Raw genomic sequence first — 18,016 nt, forward strand, 5'->3', positions numbered from 1 at the left:
TGTGAGAAGATGGCGTGGTTCGAACCGTACGTCGCAATCTTTTGTCCACCGTTTGCAGCACGAGAGGGCGTCATGGACACCTGTCCGGATCTCGAGAGATGCCCCAGGCAGCCTAAGCCTGCAGAATCGTAGAATGTACAGAGACACCTGAACATGCATAATTCTACTCGGCTGCCCTCCGAAAGGCCGTTTGACCTGGCTGGGACTATCCGATGCGCAAGAATCTTTTATTAATATTTATCCTTACGTTTAAACAACGTTTAAACTTGCTTTCCTTTTGCACAGTGTCCTACGACCGGGATGCATCATTTTCACTGTGCCCATCGAGAGGAAAATTGGAATGCAGCCGCTCGCTACAGTATCTCGAAGCGAGACAAGCAGGTTCATTTGCTCAGGGTCCCTTTTCCTGTCCTTCGGGAATCGCTGTTGCGCGTCTGTCTAGACACAAGATCTATCATGCACTAACCAGCAACGGGTTAGTACAAATTAACGGGCTATAGCGGCCACAGGAGCATTGGTCTCAGATGCACAACTCTGTTTCAGATTTCGGTACGCAGCGTACATGAGAACGAAAAAGACTCTCTTCTCCTTGCGCTGTGTCTCTGTTTCATCCCTTCGGAAGGGCCGAGCCCGACAATTGCCTTTGCCGCCTCTCTTTTTTGTTTCTCTCTCTCTCTCTCCCGCTCTGCCAAAACGCCGCTTCCGTCGTCGCTCGTTCGCTCGGCGGCTCGTTCAGGCAAGCTACGAATCGCTTAGTCGTAGCGAGGCATGTTACGGTCTACAACAACGCCACACCCACAAGGAGCCCTTCTTCCTGGCCTTCTCTCGTGCGCAGTGGTCAACCTGAGCAGCGGTTCTTGGAGGCAGAGATGACAGAGACACAGCCAGCTTGTAAAGGCAATTAATTACCTGCCACAGCTTTCTCGCGTGCTTTGACATCGACATCTCAGATCACCGAATCTTGATCTCGAGACATGCCTGCCTCATAGATCTGCCCACGCTCTGTTAATGTACTTTCCGCTCCTGTCCACCGTCGTAATTCCAATATGTGTTTAATTTTTGTCATCACCATTGCCCAGTCATGCAGGAGCATGTGAGTTATAAATGATAAAAATAGCACCCTCTGTTGCTTCTTCCGCCGCCGAGTAAAGCCCTGTCACTGCGGTAGTCGTCAGTAGCATGGGATAAACGGCTATAGCGAGGGCGCTAGGCTATCATTTGCGAGAGACTTAGCGAGCAAAAGAAATTTTGGCCGAATTTCCGCTACGTTTTCTCGCTTGGTGCGGCAAATTCAACCGTAATTCAAATCCAGAATAGCCCAGTTTCTCCGCGGCAGCAAACAGAGCAAGTGTCAAACAAGGAAATCCAGGTCGTCCCAACTGCAGGTCGCCTTCGCAGCATACCAGATGCTCCTCTTGCTTGTCGCAGATCCTCTGAAAGTGTGTGAGCGGGTGTGCCTCTTTCTCTCTCTCGAAGCATTCTTTGCCCGAGATCTTGCAAGACTGAAGCGCTGCAGCCGACCCGAGGCCAGGCTAGGCGAAAACGCGACACGGCTACTGCTGAGTACCGTTTTCGTGCATTCTGGCCTCAACCGACGAGCCTGGCTCATCCCCACAATGTTGGCGCCCTACGCTTTGCGCCCAGCGCACCACATTCATGCACTCACCGCGATAAGAGAGGAAGCTATCAGAACGTCTTTGGCCCAAGTTGCATTTAACAAACAACTCGAAAACGATCGACCGCGAAGATAGTTGTCAAGCTAAGATCGACTCAAACACAGGGGTGCGCCGCTCAGGTCCCCGTGGAAATTCGGTCGAGACGATGTTGTTTAGCCGGCCCTGGCAGTGCCGCTAAGCGCCTCCGCCCTTCAAATCCGATCAAGCGCACCCCGGCTGCATTCGAGGGTCTAGTTGGCGCTTGCGAGTCAGGTGAAGACCGGGCTCTAGTCCGTTTGGCGATGAATAGCGACGGACGTCCCCCTTCCGAATTAGGACCTCATGCAGCTGCAGCTGCAACACAGCGAGCAATTGGGCCGAAGCTAGACCGAGGATTGAGCTTGCTTCCCACTTTTGGTGACCATCCTCTGTTGAAAGCCGGCTACCTCGACGAGACCCGGTTGCACCAGTACGAAGCTTATGAATGAGTCTATCGGGCAAAGGTAACCGAGTCCTATCAACACCAGGCGTTCTCTTTTTTGGAAGGGCTGCTCGCTCATCATGCAAGCAGCTCTCAGACGTATAGCAACCCTCGACACCAAAGAGAGGGTACGACGCTTCGTCGCTCAACAGCAACACCAGCAATACGACAGCACGAGCCATGAACACGACTGCATTTGCGACGCTTGTGAGAGGCGGCAAGGTATGTACCGAATAATTCTGCAGAAACGCGGCGGCCGACGGTTGCTGCTTGACCCACAAGCTCAGTCAGAATTTGTTTTCTGCTACAATGAATGCAACTGCAACGCGCCCCTCAGTGCTGGGGCTGCGAAGAATCCGCAGATCGCAGAACGTGCAAGGTCAGACCCAGGCTGATGTGAGTCGTGGTGCTGCTGGAGCTTTGATCGACGAGCAAAGCCAGGACCGTGCGCCTGTGAGGAAGCAATCTAGGAAAAGGCCGCTCGACGCAGTCGCGACAAGGGGCCAGAGCAAGATCGGTAGAGCAGCCCACCTCCGACCTGGCAGACTCACGTTTGGACTCAACGACGCAAAGGCCCTCCTTGCAGGCGGTCAGAGTTCTTCCACTGCACCGGGGCTGTTTGAAGAAAGCACGACTGCAGCGCGCGATCGAAGCGCTTCAGAAGGAAGTGGCGGCTGGCAAAGCGACGAACATTCTCAGCACTCCAGCTGGGTGCACTGCGCTGAAAAGGGGGGAAAGGAGAATCTTCCTCGAGAGCAAGCACCGGAGAGGGAGGCTGCGGAGCACTATCTGTACGACTTCTGGGCGCGCAACCCTGCAGCCAAGGCGAACGGCTGGTTGTCGCTGTCTCATCATCGCTATGTGCCGGATTGCTCACGAGCGCACCAGTCGTCGGCGATGACGCGCGCAGCTCGTGTGATCATTCGGTCTCAACACCGTCAAGTTTTGGGACTGCTGCCTACCTTGGGTCCGGCCAGAAAGCGACGGTGATGGCACGCGCGACACGGAATGGACGGCGAAAAGGGCACCTTGTAGTGTACTGATTTGTGATTGGTGTGGGATGCGTGAGTAGTACAATTAGACGAGCTTTTCTTCGCTCGAGGCGTCCTTGTCCTCTTTTGTGGACCAGCCGAAGAAGCGATACAGGCCGTCCCAGACTTCAGGCTTACAGCCCATAGCAAGGAGCATCACGGCAGGCAGATGGATCAAGCTGACCCAGAAGCACCACCTCGCCGACTTGACGGTTTTCTGGCGATAAAACTTCCACGCCGCATGCGCCATGAGCAGGTTCAACGGCGTACTGAGGACTGCGAACGCTACAGGGCTAACAATGCCACTCAACGGCATCATGAGCGTGCAGATTGGCAAGAGGGCGACGGCGTACCTGAGCGAGACGCGCCTGTTGAGCGCCGGGTCGGTGACAGACATCATCCGGTACCCTCCGCGAGCGTATTCAGCCCGGAGTATGTGCGCGAGCGAATTGAAGTGCGGGAACTGCCATGCAAACAGCAGGGCGGCGAGCGACCACCCGCCCAAATCGTTGGCGGTGTGCAGCGTGCCCGTGCATGCGGCCCACCCCATCAGCGGCGGTAGAGCGCCAACGACGGCGCCGACCCACGTGTTGGCGATCGTGGTGCGCTTCATGGGCGTGTAGGTGAACGAGTAGAGCACGATGTTCGCCGCCCCCAACAGAGCTGTTAGCGGGTTGACCATGGTCAGCAACAGCCCGACGCCCGACGCGGCCGAGACAGAAGCAAACGTAAACGCGTGCAGAGGTGTGACGGCGCGCGAGGGGAGCGGCCGCGCGCGTGTGCGCTGCATCTGCGCATCGTACGGCGATTCGACGAGCTGGTTGAGCGCGTTGGCTGCGGCTGAGCACAGTGTCATGCCGGCGGTGAGAGCGAGGAGCGTGGTGACGGGAGAGGCAACGGCGACGGTGAGGGCTGCGGGGCACAGCGAGTAACTAGCCATGCCTGTCAGCACGATGAGGAAAGTGAGTCGAGACTTGGACAGCTGCTTGTAGAGCTTGGGTAGAGTTGCAGTCGAGAGGGGCGGAACAGGGCGATAGGCGGAGAACGACGTGGAAGGTTCTCGCAGGCCGTTCAGCGAGCGGAGGTCCACGACAGTGGGATCGTCCGAGAGCGGTGCAAACGAGCTCATGGTTATCGAAGCCTCGGTCGCTGCCGGCGCTCCTGGTGCTGCAGAGGGTGCGGTGGCAGCCGCAGCGACAGCAGATCTGCTCGAAGCGGTGCTGAAGGAGCGACGACCGCGGTTGGCAGCCACAAGAGGGGCTCGTCCGTGAATCTTGGTGCGCAGTGTTCGGTAGGTGCTCCAAATCGCATCGCCATCAACGTAGCATCCTTTGAGCCAGCGCTTGACGTCGCCCTGCTTGCTCTCGTCCCACTCGAAGCCCTTTCTGGAGTGCAGCACGCGCCTGTTGTCAAAGACGACACACTCTCCCTCTTCCATCTGCTTCTCGTATCTGAACTCTTCTGCGAGCGTCAGATCGGAGAAGCGCTTGAGTGCACGGTAGAAGGTCTGCCTCTGCTCTGGCGCTTTGAGTTGCTCGGTTGGGTGCAACGGGATCGGCGACTGGAAAGGCGGCGAGTAGTTAACGGCGCTGAGCCTGGGCATGGTGGAGCCAGCCAAGGGGCCGCCTGCATGCCCCTCGGTGTCGTGCGCCAACTCGAAGGTCGGATGTGTGAATCGATAGTGCCTGCCATCGTTGACATAGTGAAATCCGACAGGCACCTTGGTGAGCACCTCCCACAGCTCGCGGTCCTCCTCCCACATACGCTCTGCCACTTTGAAGCTGTCGACAAAGATGCTAGCGCCGCCACGCACTTTGTTCCTTAGCATGTGAAGGAATTGAAAACGAGGCGGGTTCTGGAAGTACAGAAGATCCATGTGGAGTCCTAGGTCGAGGTTCGTGTAGGCGATGTTACGTGCGTCTGCTTTGGACTGGACGTCCCAGAGTAGGCCGTAGAAAGTGTTGCGTAGCTCGCCCATAGTCTCAGCCAGGTCGCGCAGACGTGCAGACTGCGGACCTTCCTCGGTCGCGGTAGTGTCGGTGGGGAGGCGGGTGACAAAGGCAAACCCATCCCGGACAACTGCCTCAGTGAGAGCGTACAGCGCTTTGGCTCGTGTGGCATCGTCAGGGGTGCCTGGGAGTCGAATGGCATCCCATGGAATGCGCACCGGTCGGGCCATCGCTCCATGCTCAACAGCATCCGAAGAGGGTGTCGGTGCATCCGCTGACCATGGCTCTGTCTTGAAGTGCGTAAGATCCTTGGCCGCCCAGCTTTGCGGTACGGACATGACGTCCATGTGTGTATCAGCGTAAAAGGTGTCGATAGCATGACGGAGCAAGAAGGAGATGGCAAACTCCGAGACGTGCGGTGCGTCGCGCTGCTTGACGTCACCGAAGGTGGCGGTGAACGCGTTGACGACAGCATGATCCCTTGCAAACACCAGTCGGAGTGCTGGCTCGTCTCCCGCTGTGACCAGCCTGGGTGCATGCTCGGTGTCGAGAAGGGAAACGTCGAGCGGTACGTCGCTGGTATGGAAGAGCTTCTGGCGGTTGCTTGGGTGGACCGACTGCGGCGCTTGGCAAGCATCGCGCAGCCAGACGTGGTCGAAGCGGAAAGGCTGCAGACCTAATCGCTGCGACTCGATCGAGATGCTGTCGGGGAGTAGACGGATGACAACATCAGAATCTGGAACGCGAAGTTCCGAGGACTGCGCTTGAGCAAGAGGTGTCGTGGAGCTGAAGTGACGTGCGTGCGCGGTCGAATTTGCCGATGCGGCGCGATCATTACGTCGCTGCATTGGACCCAGGGCGCTCCGGTGCGAGGCGGTGTAGAGACCAGCAGTAGCAACAGCGGGCCCGTGACTCGAAAAGTGACGTCGCAAGTCTCGGCATGCCCGTCGACTCGCCGCTGCCAGGCGGCAGTTGGGTTTGAGCAGCATGATCGGCAGGATCGACAGGATGCGACCTTCGGTGGCCCAGCCGAGCGATGCGGATGCGGGTGGAATGCCAGCATTGACAGGCTCCTTGCTGGCAGCTGCTCTGGCCGCCTCGTCGTCTCTGGTGAGATAGTCGGCGATGGCAAGGTTGGCAGCGACGATGGCAGCAATACCAAAGACGAGGAAGAGACTGCGTCTGGTGGCATCCCACTTGACGTTTTGCTCGATCTCGGTTTTGAGATCGGAAAGACTGATGGTGAAACGGTTGTTTAGATCCTGAATCTCCTGCTCGAGGTTGTTCTGCTCCTCTTTCGATTCGGCTTTGCGATTGTTCATGTCCACCTGGATGTCGTGCTTGAGGCGTTCGACGTCCTCCTTCATCTTTTGCTCGAGCGCATCCACCTCGCGCTGAAGGAGCGTGGTGATGCTTCGCAGCCCAGCGGCGTCGTTTCTGCCTCGCACTTGCACTTCGGTCCGGATCTCGGACAAGGCCGCCTTGAAGAGGTACGCCTGATTCTCGACATCGCTCTTGTTGAGACATGCATGTGCAAGCTGTCGACCTCGCGTGGTGATGAGATGACGGACGCCCTCCATGATGGCCTCGGCTGGATCGTGTCGACGGGCGATCTGGAGCTCAAGGCTTTGAGCATCGGGCTGCACCTGCGCTTGCTTTCCCTTGCCTGCTTTGGTGTTGGCTGCTGCGCGTTGCATCTTGGCGACGGTCGAGATCCAGCCACCGGCTTCGAGTCGCTTGACGAAGCCATGCGTGTCAAAGGGCACCTGGAGGCTCTGCAGCGATTGTGACGAAGCATGGCGTTGCAGACGTGGGTCGAATTCAATGTCGCCGTTGGCCGAGCCAGGAGGGAACGTGGTCGCCTGTGGTGCTCCGGACGGATCGGACGAGGCACTGGACGAGCCTGTTGCCTGTTGAGATGGATCTGGCGATGTTGACGTCGACGCTGATGGTGATGCTGTTCCGGTTGCAGATGCGTTGGAGGGCGTGCCCGGTGGATTGGCGACCTGATCAGTGGACGGGGTGGTGAACGAAGGATAGAGGTTGGCGGCAGGGTTGTGCGGCGGAGTGAGACCAGAGTAGACACGTTTATTCTGTTCCTGAGCGTGGAAGAAGCGCTGCTTTAGCAGATCCTCGCCCGTCACAGGCCCACTGTTCGCTGATGCGGCGGCGTTTGAGGAGGATTGGGTGTGCTGATTTGGCTGGGCATCCTGTTGATGACTTTCGGTCGAGGCTGTATCTTGCTGCTGTCGTGGAGATGGCACCTGCTCCGAACTTGATGGTGGGTCGGTGGAAGCGACAGTATCGGATGGGAATTGTGCTTGCGACTTCTGGGCACCTTGTGCTTTGTCATGCACCTCGAGCACAGTCTCGGCTTGAGGGTTACGGGACGACTCCTCTGCGCTGCTGCTGGTGCTCGATTGGTGGTTTCTGTTGTCGGTGACTCTGATAGGTGGGGCAGCCTCGGACCCGGATCGCGTCGCAGTGCTAGCGTCACGAGGGGACTTGCCCTTAGAAGAGGCTACTGCTTCCGATGCGGAGGTGGTGGACAGGTGGACCTTCTGTACAGGATCGAGGAAGCGGGAGCGGCGCGGGTGGTGAAAGAGCTGGCGAGGCAACGAATGTCTGTGCGCAGCCAGATGGCGATGGGTCGCGTCAGCAGCGACAGTCTTCCTCGCCAGGCTAGCAGTGGCCTTCGATCCTACAGCGTTCCAGCTCATGTTGGCGGCTGCGAGGTGCGAGACGGTCGACGGGCCGGTCGGACGTGATCAGAGGAAAAGAGAGGTGGGACAGAGCTCACTCGGCCATGACAAAGCTGCTGGATCGCGAGCTCGACTTGCAACGTGTCACCAGGGAGTTCGTTGACCGTGTCGTTGGACCGCGATGGATCGAGGATGATGGGGCGGGGACGACAGGCTTTGGACATGACATTGTTGAGCTTTTTTGTGCGTTGGATCTTCGAGCCAGTTCGTCCACCATCCGAAGCCGGCCGCAGACACAGCCGACACTCGTTCACAAGATTTTTGATTTTCTTGGAGAGCGCTTCCTCGTGCTAATGACTGATCTCACAATTACAGGTCAATAAATCAGCTTGCGCGAGAATAGGTGTTGGTCTCAAACGCACGTAGGCTTAGCTCCATGCACAGACGCTCTGGCTTTCTAGACATGCTTCATACAGACTTCGTCTCAAGCCCAGACCCTTTTCCGCGTTGGCACCGATCGAGCCTTACTTGCCGTAAAGATGAAAACAAAAGCAAAGAGAAAGGATCGACGCGCTGGAGACGTTTGAGCCAAAGAGTGAAGCAAAGGAGGCGGTGGCGTTGGCTTTTGACACGCATGCAAGACGCTTTAAATTGCTGCGTGTCCCCTGGATCGACTGTGGCTGGCGCGACACTCGGCACAGTGCGCTGCGCTGCGCTGCACAGGAACTTGAGCGCCGATGCGCATAGTTCAACCGAACGAGCCATCCTTTCCTCTCATTCTTCTGTCTCTCACAACTCGTGAAAGCAAGGAGCAGTCTCTTTCACCCACCGTTCCTGTTGACGCCGATCACACAACTACAGCCATTGTCACCACGTCGTCACCATGTCGCACGCTCAAGACCCTTCCATCGCCGACGACGAGCTGGCCACCACTGGTACGTAGACTTTGCTCCTCGAGTGCAAGGACAGCAGCGACCGTCTTCTGACACTCCCTTTCCCCTATTACTACAGCCACCGCCGGATACAAGGTAGGAGAGAAGAAGTCGCTCGCCGAATACTCGCAGCTTGATGCCGAGGATGAGTCGCTGGCAAGGTGGAAGGCGAGCCTCGGCATCGGCGCTTCCACTGGTGCTCCAGACCCCAACGCTCCCAAGGTAAGCCCAGCCGGATGCTCATCTTCTCACATCGCTCCAAGCATGCTGACCGGTCGATCCGCTTTGCATTGTTATCCGCAGCTCTCGCTTCACAGCCTCTCCCTCGTCTCATCGACGGCCCCCGGCGGGAGTGTCTCGATTAATCTGCAGCAATCGAAAGAGCAGCTGGCACAGTTCAAGCAGAACCCGCTCACCGTCAAGGAAGGCGTTGAGTACAGCGTCAAGATCCGCTTTAGCGTGGGCAGTGATATTCTGTCCGGTCTCAAGTATGTTCAGGTGGTCAAGCGAGCCGGTATCAAGGGTAAGTAGTTGTCGTGTCTGCAGGTCACAACGATTGGAAGAGACCGCTGACCAGCGCCCATTTTTGTCCCTACAGTTGACAAGATGGAAGAGATGATTGGATCGTACGGCCCGCGCCCGGAGCCTTACGAAAAGACATTTGCTTCGAGCGAGGCACCCAGCGGCATGATGGCTCGTGGCAACTACAGCGTGCGCAGCCGTGTAGTCGACGACGACAACAACGTCTTCGCCGACTGGGAGTGGGCTTTCAAGGTGAGTGGTGGAATGATGACTCAAGAGCACTCAAATGACCTTCTTTTGCTGACTGGCATGCCTATCTTGCATCACACTCGAATCCATAGATTGCCAAGGACTGGTAGAGAAACAGTTCGAAGTGCTTCACCTTTCCTTCTGCCTGTATCCTCTGCTCTCTCTATACACACCAACCGTCCCTTTGTACTCATCGCAATGCAACGTCTCAAATGTCACCCATTGATCGCCAGAACTGTCGTCGAATTTGCGTGGAGATGTACACTGCGACACGAAGTGCTTTAGCCTAGGAAGTTGAACACGAAGAAATGAAGTATCACCGAGCCAAAGAGAAAGTCGCCGAAGGCCCTGTTGTTACAAAGGCGTCGATGATTGGTTTTAAAGTTCGGATCAGCTGATGTGTCACGCCAACAAATGCTGAAGCCAGAGACGTACCTTTCTGGTGAGACTGCGGGGAAGGTCTTGCCATTCTCCGGGTTCGCCTGGATACGGAGAGAGGCGGCGAGAACGAATTGGCCCACCGTCGATGCGAAACTGTAAGACCGAAAAGAGAGGCAAGTGAATCGGAGTGGATGGTCAGCCAGATCGGCACTGATTGGCGTTGCCGACAAGGCTTTCTTTCAAGACGACGAGCTACTCACCCAGCAATGAAAGAGTTGAAAGGAAAGTTGGTGATGAGAGCGCAGTAGATAAATTGGATGATGCCCGAAAGCATCAAGAAGACCAGAAACGCATCGATGACTTTCAAGCGCTTTGGTGTGTTGTCAACGTAAGAGTTGTATAGTGTTGACAATGGCGACTGTTTTGAAGTGGAAGCGGGTGTCGATGCAGAGCTGCGAGACTTGGCGGCAGCCGATGTTGATGCTCTTGCACCTTTAGGCGGCATGGTGGTGTATCCCGATGTGAAGATGCTAGGACAGAGTCGATGATGATAGATTGCTCTGTTGCCTTTGTTGTCCTCGAAACCCAGCTCTGAAACGATGGGATGCTATGCTGTTTGACGAGGTCTTGATCAGGAGAGAGGATGATGGATCAGAGAGCGGTTGGCAGGCAGACACTTGGCCCGAACGTCGAGCTTTCTTCCTCCTCCTCCTCCTCCTCCTCCAGCGTGGCCTGCCGATGCAATTCTTTCAAGATGTTAGACCTCAAAAAAATTTCAGTCGGCCGTGAGCCTCCAAGACAGGAAGAAAGACGCTGTTTTCGAGAAAATTTTTTGGAAAGCTTCAGGCGGAACTGCTGCTGGAAAAAAGTGCATCACCAGCAGCTCTGTCTGGCGATCCAGACTCACACGCTCAGACTAAGCGCGCCAAGTGGCACTGAGCTGCTGAGTCCACAACTAAGCAGCAGCCAAAATTGCGCATCGTCCACACACACAACGCTACGTAGCTCTCGTTTCTTTCCGATCCTTTGGCGTTCTGACCACCAACACTATCCAGGCTATACCTCCTTTGCACCGATCCACCGCACTCGAATCGATCCGGATCGATACACTCGAAGCTGCTGGCGATTCGCGCTCCACCACACAAGAAAGTCCACAGCAGCGCAGTCTGCGTTCGATACCAGCCCCCTTTGCATTGCATCAAGTAGGCACATCTCGACCACAAGATGAACCCCAACGCTCGTAGCTTCGGATTCAACCCCAACGCCTCGGGCTTCGTCCCCGGCGGCCAGCAAGGCCAGCAACAGGAGGGTGGTGCTCCCTACGGCCAGCAGGGTGGATACTATCAGCAGGGCTTCAACCAGCAGCAGGGACAACAGCAGCAGGGCTTCAGCGGTGGCTATCCCAACCAGTATCAGCAGTACCAACAGCAATACCAACAGCAGCCATACGGTGGTGCTGGTGGCTACGGCCAGCAGGGTCTCAACCAGCAAGGCTTCTCCAACCAATACGCTCAGCAGGGCTTCAACGGCCTTCCCGCCCGCCCCGCTGCGTCAGGATCCAACCAGCCCCCTTCCCTCGCACCTCAGTCCGCCTCCGCTGCCACCGCCACGTCCGCTGATGCTGCTCCCCGCAAGCCTGTCAGCATCTCAATCGGAGGTGGTGCCAAGCCTGCCGCTGCTGCTGCATCCGATGCGCCACGAAAGCCTGTGAGCATCTCGATCGGAGGAGGCGCCAAGCCCGCTGCTCCTGCTGCTGCCGACAAGTCCGACGCTCCTCGCAAGCCTGTCAGCATCTCGATTGGCGGCGCCAAGAAGCCCGAGGCGCCCAAAGAGGCTGCTTCCGCCGCTGCTGCCACCGAGACTCCTCCTCAAGCCGCTGCGGTCGCCGCTGTCAAGAACACCGAAGCCCCCTCTTCCACCGCTGTTTCGGCCCCCTCGTCTCGTGCCGAATCACCAGCACCTGCCGCTGCCGCTGGCACCGCACCCAAAACCGAGTCCAGGGTCGCCTCGCTCTCTTCCAAGCCTGTCCCCACCGAACGCTCCACCACCAATGCCGACCAGATTCTTGCCGAGGCCGCCAAAGTCACTGACGAAGAGACCCTCAAGGACCTGTTCGGTGAAAACAGCGACACTCTCAAGTCGCACCTGAATATTGTCTTTATCGGCCACGTCGATGCCGGCAAGTCCACCATGGGCGGTAACCTGCTCTTCCTCACCGGCATGGTCGACAAGCGTACCATGGAGAAGTACGAGCGTGAAGCCAAGGAGGCAGGTCGAGAGTCGTGGTACCTCTCGTGGGCGCTCGACTCGACGGCGCAGGAACGTGAGAAGGGCAAGACGGTCGAAGTAGGCCGTGCCTACTTCGAGACGGGCAAGCGTCGTTACACTATCCTCGACGCACCAGGGCACAAGTCGTTTGTGCCCAGCATGATCAGCGGTGCCGCCCAGGCCGACGTCGCTGTGCTCGTCATCTCGGCGCGAAAGGGCGAGTTCGAAACCGGGTTCGAGCGAGGGGGACAGACACGTGAGCACGCCGTGCTCGTCAAGACCGCCGGTGTGCAGCGTCTCATTGTCGTTGTCAACAAGATGGACGAAGCGACAGTCAACTGGGAGCAGTCGCGCTACGACGAGATCCAGTCCAAGCTGACGCCATTCCTGCGTTCGGCCGGCTTCAACCCCAAGACCGACTTGACCTACATTCCCGTCTCGGCCTACGCAGGCCACAACCTCAAGGAGCGCGTGCCCAAGAGCGTCTGCGACTGGTACAATGGTCCTTCGCTGCTGGAATTCCTCGACAACCTCGCGCTGGGCGATCGCAAGATCTCGGCACCGCTCAAGATGCCCATCTCGGAAAAGTACAACGACATGGGTACTGTTGTCGTCGGCAAGCTTGAGGCGGGCAAGATCAAGAAGGGTGACACGCTGCTGCTCATGCCCAACAAGGTCTCGGTCGAGGCCGTGGCCATCTTCAACGAGCAGGAGGAGGAAGTGCCTGCGGCCATCTCGGGCGACAACGTGCGTGTCAAGTTGAAGGGTATCGACCATGAAGAAGTTACAGTCGGCCACGTGCTTACGGATCCGGTCAACCCGGTGCACGTCGCAACGCACTTTGAGGCTCAGCTGGCGATTCTGGAGCACCGCAACATCATCTGTGCTGGGTACAGTGCCGTGGTGCACTGCCACACGGTGTCGCAGGAGGCCAGCCTGGTGGCCCTGTTGCACTACTACGACAAGAAGACGGGCAAAAAGAGCCGACGTGGGCCTCAGTTTGCCAAGAAGGGCATGAAGATCATTGCGCTCGTCGAACTGGCGGGTCCAATTTGCGTCGAGAGGTTCAAGGACTATCCTCAGCTGGGTCGATTCACGCTGCGAGACGAGGGACGCACGGTGGCTATCGGTAAGGTGACCAAGCTGATCACTTCGGCCGATGAGCTGCCGGATGTTGCGAAGCTCAGTGTCAACGATGCTGCTTCTGCTGCGGCTGCGGCTAACTAAGCAGACGTTGGGAACGTTGTGTGTAGATAGTTTCGAAGAAAAAGAATCAAGGTTGCTTGAACAGGTTATCGACTTGTGTGCTGTGTCAGCTTGTGGACCCTTCGGGTGTTTGCACTGTGGGCGGAGAGCTGCTGGGCAAGTGTACCCGCGAATGTGAGTTCACGCTCGATACCGGCCAGTGTTGGTCGGGTGTGTACCGGCGGAGTCGTGCGCGCTGTGTCCCGGCCAACTCGGGATCTCGCCGGCCAAGGTGACGGAGCATGGTAATGACAGATGAGTCGGTGCCGGGCGGGTAGGAGAGAGGCTTTTCCTGCATCCCGGGATCTCAGGGAAGAGATGATGTCATGTTGTACCGGGTTGATTGAGCGACACAGCGTGTGCGGACACCGGAGCGAGGTCGGGGTGGGGATCGGGATGCTTGCCATGCTGTTCAGTCAGGTACGCGAGATGGTGTGTGTGCGTGGAGGGGCTTGACCGCATTGACAGGGGCGGATGAGTCAGACCGGATCGCTTGGCCTCGTGGTAGTGCCAAGTTCGTTCGTTGTTCGAGAGACCGCGTGGGTGCTACTCGCACAACCGCCATCGAAAGCAGCCATCCGTACCCTGTCCACGCGGTTCTCGGTAGGGCTCGTCACAGACGCAGTACACGTCCAATGCGCCCGCCTGGGTGAGATCTGCCCAAGCAGTAGGTAGGGACGCGACGTGCTTCCGGCCAAAGCCGATGCTTCCACCCCGGCGTATCCGGTTGTCAAGCAACGTCCATGGCGACGGCGATCGCAGAGCAACGCAGCACACGCCACGCGGACAAAAATAGACTGTTTCCGCGTATTCTTGGGCTCGTTGCGCTTTTCGACACGTGGGTTTTTCCTTGCCACCCAGTACTGTTGCAGTCAATCAGCGGTCGATCGAGCGAGTGCAGGGGCGTCTCGGTCGTATTGAATGCTTTGCCACAGGCGAAAGCGGTCGGCGAATGCAGATTCGGCTTCTCGCTTGGCGTGACTGAGCGTACCGCCGCGTGGCTCTGCGGAGCGTTTCTTGTAATAGAATGGGGGAAAATGTCTTGCTGCCCTGAAAAACCGCTACACCGTTGTCGTCATCGTCTGCCGTAGAGCCGCAAGGTCGCTGTTGTACTTGGTCGTTGCACTCAACTTGTCCCCCTGAGCCTGCAACGCCTCCCGGAGCTCGACATTGGTTGGTTCCTATTGGCAGTTCAACTTTTTCCACGCTGTTGAGGTCGATTTGCTGGCGAGGAGGGGAGAGAGAGAGAGAGAACGGTGATCATCACGAGGTTGCAGCGTGGTACAACGGGCACAGATTTAGGTGCGCTTCGTAACCCGAATGACAGCTTCCGGATCTCAGACAGACAACCCTGCGATCGACCTGCCTCCATCACAAACCGGTCAATTCGCCCGCTTGCCTGTTCCTACTCGAACTCCGCTGCTCGGTTGGTTTTTGATGCGCCCTGCTTCGGCGTTTGGTTTTCAGAACAGGCATCTGCGACTGGGACGATTTTTTTGGGTTCCACACCCCGCAGCAACAGCAGCAAAGGTACCGAGAAATGAGCTGGTCCGCAACTCTCTTGCTGCGAGAAGTCCACATGACCGGTGCATTGTACCCTGGATCTGAAATTTGCGTAGGATGTGCACAACGATGCCAAGAGCACGAAGGCTACCCATCGGTTAGCGGTTCGTTGGCCGTCCTGCAGAGATAGGTGTTCAGAGTGTGGTCCGTCTAGCTGGGACCGTTCGGGGCGAATAGTGCCTCGCCTCCTGGCTACGCCGCTGCTGCTGCATTGCAGGCCGGAATCTGGATTCTGTGCTTCGCTCCATCTGCTGCCTGCTCACCCAAAGGAGTGCCGACTATATGCATTCCCTTGACAAGCGTGAAGCCTCCTTTCGTCTTCCTTCTTGCTCCGTTCTCTTTGTGACCCCGTTCCTCAACAACATCGACCAGAGGTGCATCAAGTTCCAGCTCACAAGAAGAGGCTCGACCCAAACTCGTAGTTGATTCCTTGTCTTTAGCAGCTCTACTGCCTCGCCTTTGACCAGACCATCACAGCGGTTCCAGCGTCGACAAGCTCAAATTGTCGTTCAGCATGACAGCAGTCACGACCCCAAGTGCGGTTTGGTCAACAACCCATCAATACCAGTCTTGTACGCAGTGGGACCAGCACTATTACCAGCACCACCCGCCGTCCAATCCTCCCTCCTCGTCGACAGACCCAATGATGCCTTACCATCACACCAACGACGCTGGCAGAGGCTTGTCTGTATCTTGTCCCCCAGCTGCACCGCACTCGTCGTATCACAACTTCGGCAGCGGCAACAACCGCAGCTGCACCACGCCCATTCGCGATGACCTCGGACACACCGCCGGCGGCGCGAGCTCGGCCCTACTCCTCGACGCATTTTCGTACCCTTACGCCGGCGCCGAGCGCGCATCCAAGAAGCGCAGCCGCAGCAGCAAGTACGTCGACGAAGGAGTGAGACAGGCCGCCAAGTTGATGCAGAAAGCACGGAGAAGAGAGCAGAATCGGAATGCACAGCGCAGGCTGAGAGATCGCAAAGAAGAGCATATCTTCAAGGTAAGTCACGCCGCTCGCCTTCAGAAGTCCTCCCGTAGAAGGGAACCGTGTATGCTGACCCAACGTGACTCTGTTTGCTTGGTAGTTGGAGGGAGAGGTGGCTTCGCTTCGGCGACAGAGCGAGTGGGATCGAACCGAAAGGCGCGATTTGGAAGGGATGGTTCGACGATTGTTGGACCAGCGGGACGATTTGCAGCGCAGGTGGGACGCGCTTGGGGCGGCAAGCGCAAGCAACGGCCGAGAGATGGCGGAGTGGAATGCTGGCAACAGCACAGTGCGAAGCGCTCCCAAAGCATCTTGGTATGGTCGCGGCAAAAGCGGTGGCGGCGTGCTGAACCACGACAACGCCCTAGGCCTTGTCGACGCTGAACACGCCGGCTACCTTTCTGCCAGCAGTCGATGCAGCAGCACGAGCGATGTCGACACCAGAGAAAGCGTGGCCGGCACCAGCGCCTCGTCCGCGTCCATCTCCACGCCGCGCTCCGCACCCGCTTCTGCGTTGCACAGCCCCTTGCCCCAGTACAGCCTCAGCGCCCACCGCGGTCAAAGGCCTTACGTGCCGTTGATACGCATGCCCAGCGATCTGAGCAACGCCTCGTCGCCAACCCAGCTCCACCTGCCGATGATCAAGCTCGAACCTCGGCAGCAGCAGCAGCAGCAGCAGCAGCAGTTTGCAGCGCTCCTGACCCCCACCCCGCTGCCGAGCGTCGCTGATCCGCACTGGAGCTATTGAATGTTTGTAGTCTGATTCTTGTAGGTGTTATACCCTTTGCAGAGATTCGATCATGGTCGGAATAAACGTGTGCGAGGGGTCTACATTCACGCAAGACCGTCCTCGCTCGTTTGGTCAGAGTGCGTGTGCGAGAGAGATGTGGGCAAGGCGGGGTATGTCATTGCGAAGTCGGTGATGCGGATCAGAGGAACTTTTTGGCAGCTGCTCGGACTCGTGCGTCGAAAGCAGCGTTCTCGATGGGTGCGTTTGCGTCCTGGAATGGGTTCATCGAGACCTAGATCATGAAGGTCGGATAGAGGAAGAGTCAGCATGACTTTTGTCAGAAACAGTAGTGATGGGCTAGGGGTGTTCTTTACCTTGAGATACGCCTCCCAGACGTCGAGGAAGAAGTTCTTGATGCCATCTTCGTGCTTGTGCTCGTGTAGCAGAACCATCTTGACGTCTGATTTCGGAGGGGCAGACGAGATCCGATCCAGGATTGAAGTTGGTCAGCGTTGGTAAGTGCATAAGAGCAAAGTCCGGAGGGACAGCAAAAGGCGACTTACTTCCTGGGAGAACAAAGCAACTCGTAGTATACTCTTGGATCCGGTCGATGCTTTTCAAGTATCTGTCGGTATTGACAATGAGACATCAGGTCAGCAGTCTGCTTCCACCAACCCATCGCAGCTGCGTTGCAGGGAGGCAAGATCGCACTCGGTCCACGACAGCACCTACAGATATGGACTTGTAATGAGTGCATCCTCGATCGTATCCAATGCGGAATGCGCAATCATCTGCAGCTCGTATCTCTCCTTCCTCCTTGCGCCTAGCCCCGCTCCTGTCGCACCTGCTCCGCTCCCTGCTGCAGTGCTATTCCCGCTCGACGTCAACGCGCTGGTTGTGGTTGGGATACGCGACAGCAAGCCTCCAAACATCCCTCCTCCTCCTCCACTCGTACCCGCATCCGAGGCGGCACCAGCCCCCCCGCTAGCCGCCCCGCCCGACGCCCCACCAACCGAGCTCGACGCGGACGAGAAGAGACCGCTGCTCGTGGATGCAGACGAAGAAGAGGCGGCTGTCTTGGGAGTGATCTCGGCTTCGTAGAGCGGATTGTCGCGCGTTCCTATCAACGTGAGATAGTATGACATGGTGAAGTGTCTTGAGGCGGTGGAATCAGTCGAGAGGGACGTCCAATACTTTTACCAGCAGCTTTCACGAAGCGATTGCTCGTCGGTGCGTGTTGTGAGGATAGCTGCTTCGTCGATGCGGATATATGCGGGCAGAGGAAGGAAGCAACAACGGACTCGCGACCATGGAAGTCCG

At 57.3% G+C, this 18,016-nt stretch overlaps 6 protein-coding genes across 6 annotated transcripts; 3 read left to right on the forward strand and 3 right to left on the reverse strand.

The window, feature by feature from the left end:
* Positions 1 to 3,213: 3,213 nt before the first annotated feature.
* EX895_002670 (uncharacterized protein) lies at positions 3,214 to 7,836 on the reverse strand (the record flags this gene model as incomplete). Its single annotated transcript, XM_029883268.1, has 1 exon — positions 3,214 to 7,836. One exon carries the CDS (start codon positions 7,834 to 7,836, stop codon positions 3,214 to 3,216), a length of 4,623 nt encoding a protein of 1,540 aa, XP_029740303.1.
* An 865-nt stretch (positions 7,837 to 8,701) lies between these two features.
* Positions 8,702 to 9,631, forward strand: EX895_002671 (uncharacterized protein; the record flags this gene model as incomplete). Its single annotated transcript, XM_029883269.1, has 5 exons — positions 8,702 to 8,753; positions 8,830 to 8,972; positions 9,054 to 9,273; positions 9,349 to 9,524; positions 9,614 to 9,631. The coding sequence occupies 5 exons, from the start codon at positions 8,702 to 8,704 to the stop codon at positions 9,629 to 9,631; spliced, it is 609 nt and encodes a 202-aa protein (XP_029740304.1).
* Positions 9,632 to 9,802: 171 nt separating this feature from the next.
* On the reverse strand, positions 9,803 to 10,407 carry EX895_002672 (uncharacterized protein; the record flags this gene model as incomplete). The annotated part of the gene is made up of 3 exons (XM_029883270.1): positions 9,803 to 9,869; positions 9,957 to 10,055; positions 10,163 to 10,407. 3 exons carry the CDS (start codon positions 10,405 to 10,407, stop codon positions 9,803 to 9,805), a joined length of 411 nt encoding a protein of 136 aa, XP_029740305.1.
* Positions 10,408 to 11,126: 719 nt separating this feature from the next.
* Positions 11,127 to 13,397, forward strand: EX895_002673 (uncharacterized protein; the record flags this gene model as incomplete). The annotated part of the gene is made up of 1 exon (XM_029883271.1): positions 11,127 to 13,397. The coding sequence occupies one exon, from the start codon at positions 11,127 to 11,129 to the stop codon at positions 13,395 to 13,397; it is 2,271 nt and encodes a 756-aa protein (XP_029740306.1).
* A 2,224-nt stretch (positions 13,398 to 15,621) lies between these two features.
* Positions 15,622 to 16,714, forward strand: EX895_002674 (uncharacterized protein; the record flags this gene model as incomplete). Its single annotated transcript, XM_029883272.1, has 2 exons — positions 15,622 to 15,981; positions 16,067 to 16,714. The coding sequence occupies 2 exons, from the start codon at positions 15,622 to 15,624 to the stop codon at positions 16,712 to 16,714; spliced, it is 1,008 nt and encodes a 335-aa protein (XP_029740307.1).
* Positions 16,715 to 16,895: 181 nt separating this feature from the next.
* On the reverse strand, positions 16,896 to 17,841 carry EX895_002675 (uncharacterized protein; the record flags this gene model as incomplete). Its single annotated transcript, XM_029883273.1, has 4 exons — positions 16,896 to 16,988; positions 17,071 to 17,156; positions 17,260 to 17,321; positions 17,429 to 17,841. 4 exons carry the CDS (start codon positions 17,839 to 17,841, stop codon positions 16,896 to 16,898), a joined length of 654 nt encoding a protein of 217 aa, XP_029740308.1.
* Positions 17,842 to 18,016: the final 175 nt, after the last annotated feature.

This window comes from Sporisorium graminicola, chromosome SGRAM_16 (genome assembly GCF_005498985.1).
Source record: "Sporisorium graminicola strain CBS 10092 chromosome SGRAM_16, whole genome shotgun sequence".
NCBI lineage: Eukaryota > Fungi > Basidiomycota > Ustilaginomycetes > Ustilaginales > Ustilaginaceae > Sporisorium > Sporisorium graminicola.